The following is a 6,850-nucleotide window of genomic DNA, read 5'->3' on the forward strand; positions in this document are numbered from 1 at the left end:
AGCGTTGGGTATTGTATGTCAGTGATGATTCACAAAGTTCTACCTGAAACCTGAAACCAATATTACACTGTATGTTAACTAACTGGAATTTAAATAAAAACGTGGACAAATTCTTGTATATTAAAAAAATCTATGAGGGATAATCTATAAATGAACATAGGTCCTAAAGAAACTGACATTTAAATCCCCCAGAATCATTTCTTCAAACTTGCTTTATTCCAATTGTATCCTATTTAAAATTAGTGTTTATGTTGGGAAATTAAATTAGTTTATTTCAAAACAAACCTAATAACAGACAGGACTTGTTACCACCCTCAGTTCAGTAAGTAATTAACCATAATAAGAAGCATTTCCATGGCGACCCCTCCCAAGGAACTTTCTCTGTTAGCTCATCTGGGATAAACACATATGGCCTGTTTGAAAACAATGCCCAAGAGTCTGGAGCACATACTATAAATATCACACCCAGAATGCAGTCTCCATATTTTATGTACTACTGTCTTCCTAACCCAAGTGTTTTCTCTTCAGCAGCATTGTTGCAAATGAAAAACAAACATTTCTGAAGCCAATTCTTAGATACCCATCTGTGTTTCTCTGTCCTTCTCTGAAAGTTTGAGATACATGTATTCTTCCAAAATTCCTTTTTATCAAGTGATATTTACCAGAATAAGGTGAGTAAAAAAAAAACTTGTTTTAAAGTGCTCATTCTTAGGGATGATGGTAATGTATGTATATCACAGTACCTAATATACATAAGTAAAGAGAAAGCATTTCATTCAGGAAACGTTTTCTAGACTTTGGAAATACCTCATTTCATGGCTCTAGAATGCAAGTAGATTCCTCTTGGTAATCAGTCCTTCTCAGGGTCTCACACCAACAATGTGTGATGAAGATGATGTATGAATAAAACAAAAATGGATGAAAATGTGATTGAATATGCAAAGGAGATGTCAAAAGGAATGAAGTCTGGCAGTTTATTAATGTGACTTTAAGCATTCATAATGTGACTATTTAAGGATAAATAGACCTCTATGCAGTAAAACAGTGATGAAAAGTCAACGGAAGTTAGAAGATCCAAAAGTCATGAATCCAAGAGCTAACAATAATTAAGTACCATGAGAATGACATGGAAAGATTATAAATATAGGATAAAATTATAAACTTCAATCAAGAGTGAATTTCAGTGATTAGAACATTGCATAGTATCCCTAGGGAATTATCTAAGGAAATAAAGGAGGCCCCGGGCTGGTCACCATCACAAACAAAACTAGCTTCTGAGATGAGTAAAGTGAACAAAATCCCAAATAATATGAATTTAATAAAATTGTTGTAAGCATACCTGACTCCTTAAAATTAGATACAATTAACTATGGAAGAATTCACGGAGGCTCAAGCCTGAAATTACTCCTTAAAAAATTGAACAGTATTTCATGACAGAAAAATCTAAAAGGTGGGTGTAGCCATTAGTAGACAATAAGGATCTTAATGTACAATTATTTAATAATGTGTGTGGAACACAATTTTGGAATATTTTTTTTAGCAACATATGATTTTATGTCATATCCCATCTAAAACATAGGATTTTCGGGGTGCCTGGGTGGCTCAGTCGGTTGAGTGTCTAACTTCAGTTCGGGTCATGATCTTATGGTTCGTGGGTTTGAGCCCCGCATTGGGCTCTGTGCTGACAGCCCAGTGCCTGCAGGCTGCTTCAGATTCTGTCTCTGGCTCTCTCTTCCCCTCCCCTGCTTGTGCTCTCTCTGTCTCTAAAATAAATAAACATTTTTTAAAAATTAAAAATAAAAAATAAAACACACGATTTTCACCTGAAAAACAACTTAGGCCAACATGTGTTCCTAACACAATGCACTCATGTTACATCTTGAAAAATGTCAAGGTCGAATAAGGTGTAGGAGAAACATCTTTCAGGAAACATCTCTAGACAACCAATGCTTTCTTTGGAATATTGAATCTCTGAAATCATAGTTTCATTATCTCAGTACATCATTTAAGGAATTGATTGCTTTTCAATCTTTAGAACCTCCCTAGTTATTCACAACAATCTTTCATTGAATGATTAACAGTATCCTAAATGAATGATTAACAACTTTCTAAAATCTGGATACTAAAATTTCCTCTCAAAAGGCCTGGGAAAGAGTACTAAATGATTTAATGGATGCAAAGTGCTTACTGGAGCTTTCAGTAAACAGGTCTTATTAAGGATTACTTGGAATTATTATCATTTAATGGTTATCTGTCCACTTCTAATCTAGGAATAGTTTGTAATCAAAGGACAACATTCACATCTTAGCAATGATTTGTTTTTTAAGTTTTTATTTAAATTCCAGTATAGTTAACATAGGGTGAGATATTTGTTTCAGGTGTGCAATATAGTGATTCATCACTTCGTTACAACACTCGATGCTCCTCACCACAAGTTCAGGGAGTCCTGGCTGCAACATCTGTCACCCCATCTATCGCCAGGGTTTGATTAAACTGATCTGGCTGGGTGGGCAGGTGTCCCCTCCTCCATTCCTCTCCATGTGCATCCCTCCCGGAGTTGTATGCTGGGTCAAAGAGGATGGTCTTCCCCCTCATAGAGGAGGACCATTCTTCTGTTAAGGGTGTATGAGTAGCTGTGCTCCCTGCTGGTATCTCCAAACAAGCTCTCAAGCTGTGAGCTTTGTGAGACACCCACAGGATGGCTTAGAGGATTTAATGAAATACGGAATGTGAAAACTGTACTTTGTGACCATACAAGGTGATGTTACCCTTAAACCACTAACTCACTGGTGAGGTAACCTAGAATTTGTCAGTGGAATACCTCATAACCATAATCATGATCTATCTTATCCTACAGAAGATTCTAGATACTGTGGAACAGTTTACCACCAAAGGAAAGAATATTATAAATAAAATAATTTATTACCCAGTTAATCTTTCCAAAATACTGCTTTACTCAGCTATATAATTTTGCTGTTACAATGTGCCTCTTATCTTAAAAGGAAAGGAATATGTAAAATAATTTGGGGATATAGGCAAGCCTCTGGTCCTGACTGAATTGGAATATAGACTTTCCTCTTGAAACCAGTTCTCTGAGTTAAAAGTTGGATTGGTAGCTACATGAAATCAAGTGGATCACTAACAACCATCCAGTTTCATATAAAAACAGAATGATAAGCCCACTTGATAAAGGAAATAACTACTAGATAAATAAACTAAAATTTAATTAAAAAACAAGTGCTCAGTTTTAATGAAGTACTTATGCAAGAAAATATACATCCGAAAATTAATTCTTTAGCATGGGAAACAGATGTCATAGCTCATCTCTCTCAGTGCATACTTCAGGAAGCTGACATTTCTTATTACTTATTTCCAAAATACTAAGATAGACTTGTTTAAAACCTACCTTCCTACTCCCCATAGGGATGATATAACTATTCAACACTGGTTGAGTGTGAACAAGACTGTCATGGTGAGTATTAGTGCTCTGGCATTTCTTCTCCTTCTTGGGCATCAGTGACCTCAAGACCTTCACCGCTCATAACATTTCAGTAATCCCTTGCATTGGTGTCTTCTAGGTCCATGCCACATCCACTCTATCAGACACTCAGTGACAGAAACCAATGAACTACATTTTAACGACCCCCTCCGATGATTTTTATGCAAGCAAGCCAAGTGTGAAAAACCTGATTTGGAGTTTCCCAAATACAAGATGCTCCCACTTTGCTTTTAACTCTCCCTGTAACACAAGGGGATAGTTATCGTCATCCTTGTTCTACATTCAGTTTCAGAATGGTCAGGTTACTTGTCTAAAGACATCACCTCTATTCTGTAGTGAGGGAAAGTAAGTCACTGGTGCCAGATCCTGTTTATTGCTTCCCTCACAAGCGACTATGACCCATCTTCTGTGAGTGGATGGTGGATGCAGTTCTCGTAACGCTTCCAACCTTTTCTGCCACTTCTCTGCTGTAGGTAAAATCAGGTGAAGATGGCAGCACAATGAATAACAGCCATCCTAAAGAGTTTGTTCTACTAGGCTTTGCAGATCGTCCTTGGCTGGAGCTTCCTCTATTTGCTATTCTTCTTATAACATACCCCATGGCCATGGTAGGAAACACAGCCATCATTCTGGTGTCCAGGTTAGATGCCCGTCTGCACAGCCCCATGTATTTCTTCCTCACCAACCTCTCCTTCCTGGACATGTGCTACACCACAAGCATCGTCCCTCAGATGCTGTTTAACCTGGGAAGCACCAAGAAGACGATCAGCTATGTGGGGTGTGCAGCTCAGCTTTATTTCTTCCACATAATGGGGGGCACAGAATGTCTGCTTCTGGCTATTATGTCTTTTGATCGCTACCTGGCTATCTGCAAGCCTCTACACTACACCCTCATCATGAACCCACGCATCTGTATCCTGCTGGCATCCACTGTGTGGTTGACTGGAATCACGTATGCTGTCTCAGAGGCCACTGCTACCTTGCAGTTACCACTGTGTGGACTCAATAAATTGGACCACTTGCTGTGTGAGATTCCTGTTCTGATAAAGGCTGCCTGTGGAGAAAAGGCTGCTAATGAGCTCACACTCTCTGTGGTGTGTATTTTTATGTTAGCTGTCCCGCTAGGCTTAATTCTTGCTTCCTATGCTTGCATTGGACATGCCGTATTTAAAATTAAGTCTTCTGAGGGAAGGAAAAAGGCCTTTGGGACATGTTCCTCCCATCTCATTGTAGTTTTCTTGTTTTATGGTCCAGGCATTAGCATGTACCTTCAGCCCCCCTCCTCCATCTCAAGAGACCAGCCCAAATTCATGGCGCTCTTCTATGGAGTAGTGACCCCTGCGCTGAACCCTTTTATCTACACCTTGAGGAATAAGGATGTGAAGGGAGCATTAGGCAACCTAGTCAGTGGCATTTTTGCGTCGAAGTGACAGCTGAAATTATTTAACAGTTACAGAAGGTTTATAGGGTTTTCTCTAGTAACTCATTCTTGTCTCCTATTTCCGCAAATCTCATGTGAGAGCTTCTTGCAGAACATATGTTTCTGATAGTCAAAATAATGATGTTAGGCAACAAAGATACCTGACTATATGCACCACTAAGTGCACTGTTTGTAAATGCATTAAAAATAATGCCACTGTGGTTGGTACATACTGAAATACTAACTTTATTAAGTAATAAATATGTAATAATATAAATTAAAATATAAACTCATTCGTTCAAACTAATCATAAAACTGCACAGCAACTACTCATCAGTGGACTTTCTATTAGAGCATCACCTGAGAAGCATTTCATCACTCTCTGCCACATTACCCCATGTCTCAGTGGACAGCTAGGCTACACTATGAATTCCATGTGGGGCATCCAACACTTTAGTACAACCACGAGTCTCCTACGTGTATCATCTTCCATTATGGAGACATGATTGCTTCTTGAAAACTACAGTGTGACTCCTGATTAACAAACAGGTGTGCAGTGTTGCATTTTTTAATTAAGGTATTTATCATTAAATTTTAAAATAAATACAAATAAGGACAAATCATACATATAAATTTCTTAATGTTCCTTTCAAAGATCGTAAGTGTGTGTCTTCTGACTCAGTGAAAGAACGAACAAGGAAGTACTATTAATAATGAACTGCAACCTGGAACAATTTCGTGGATCTGTTCTACAGGGTTTTTTATTTCTATATCATATATTTCTGCTCTGATATTTTATTGACAAATCCCTTGCCAGACTTGTCAAAAGGAAAAGAGAAAGGACTCACATAAATAAAATCATGAATGAAAGAGGAGAGATGACAACCAATACCGCAGAAATACAAATAATTAAAAGAGAATAATAGGAACAATTATATGTCAACAAATGGGGCATCCTGGAAGAAATGGATAAATTGCAGAAACATATAAACTACCAAAATTGAAACAGGGGGAAATAGAAAATTTGCACAGGGCCATAACTAGTAATGAAATAAAATCAGTTATAAAAAAAAATCTGCCAACAACAAAGAGTCCAGGGTAGGACGGTTTCCCAGGAGAATTCCACCAGACAGTTAAAGAAGAAATCATACCTATTCTTCTGAAACTTCTCCAAAAAAATAGAAATAGAAGGAAAACTTACAAACTCATTCTAAGAGGGTGGCATGACCTTGATTCTCAAACCAGACAAAAGCCCCAATAAAAATGAGAACTACAGGCTAATATCTCTGATGTATATGGATGCAAAAATTCTCAACAAGATATGAACAAATAAAACCCAACTGTACATTAAAAGAATTTTTGACACATTCAAGTGGATTTATTTCTGATGTTGATGCTCAACATCACTCATCATCAGGGAAATGCATATCAAAACCATAATGTGACATCACCACACACCTGTTGGAAAGGGTTATCATCAAGGACACAAGACATAACAACTGCTGGTGGGATGTGGAGAAAAGGGAGCCCTTGTATGCTATACTTCAGAATGTAAATTCATTCTGACACTATGGAAAACATAGAGTAAGGAGGTTCCTCAAAAAATTAAAATGCAAATACTATTTTATCTAGAAATCTCATTTCTGGTTACATTTCTAAAGGACATGAAAACAGAATCTCAAAGGGATATCTGCACTTTCATGTTTTTTGTGACATTATTCACAACAGCCAAGATATGGAAACAACCTAAGTGTCTGTCAACAAATGAATGGTTAAAAATGTGATATGTGTGTGTATATATATATATATATATATATATATATATATATATCTGTATATATACAGATATATATATATCTGTATATATATCTGTATATATCTGTGTCTGTCAACAAATGAATGGTTAAAAATGTGATATGTGTGTATGTATA

The 6,850-nt window shown here is 37.1% G+C and overlaps 1 protein-coding gene across 1 annotated transcript; it reads left to right on the forward strand.

The window, feature by feature from the left end:
* The first annotated feature begins 3,999 nt into the window (after positions 1-3,999).
* LOC125939347 (olfactory receptor 2B6-like) lies at positions 4,000-4,929 on the forward strand. The gene has a single exon (XM_049654773.1). It carries the CDS (start codon positions 4,000-4,002, stop codon positions 4,927-4,929), a length of 930 nt encoding a protein of 309 aa, XP_049510730.1.
* Positions 4,930-6,850: the final 1,921 nt, after the last annotated feature.

Source organism: Panthera uncia, assembly GCF_023721935.1.
Source record: "Panthera uncia isolate 11264 chromosome B2 unlocalized genomic scaffold, Puncia_PCG_1.0 HiC_scaffold_25, whole genome shotgun sequence".
Taxonomy (NCBI): domain Eukaryota; kingdom Metazoa; phylum Chordata; class Mammalia; order Carnivora; family Felidae; genus Panthera; species Panthera uncia.

What these genes read in the sequence shown, in the direction of transcription:
- LOC125939347 (XM_049654773.1), top strand. Translation starts at nt 4,000, where the DNA reads ATGAATAACAGCCATCCTAAAGAGTTTGTTCTACTAGGCTTTGCAGAT.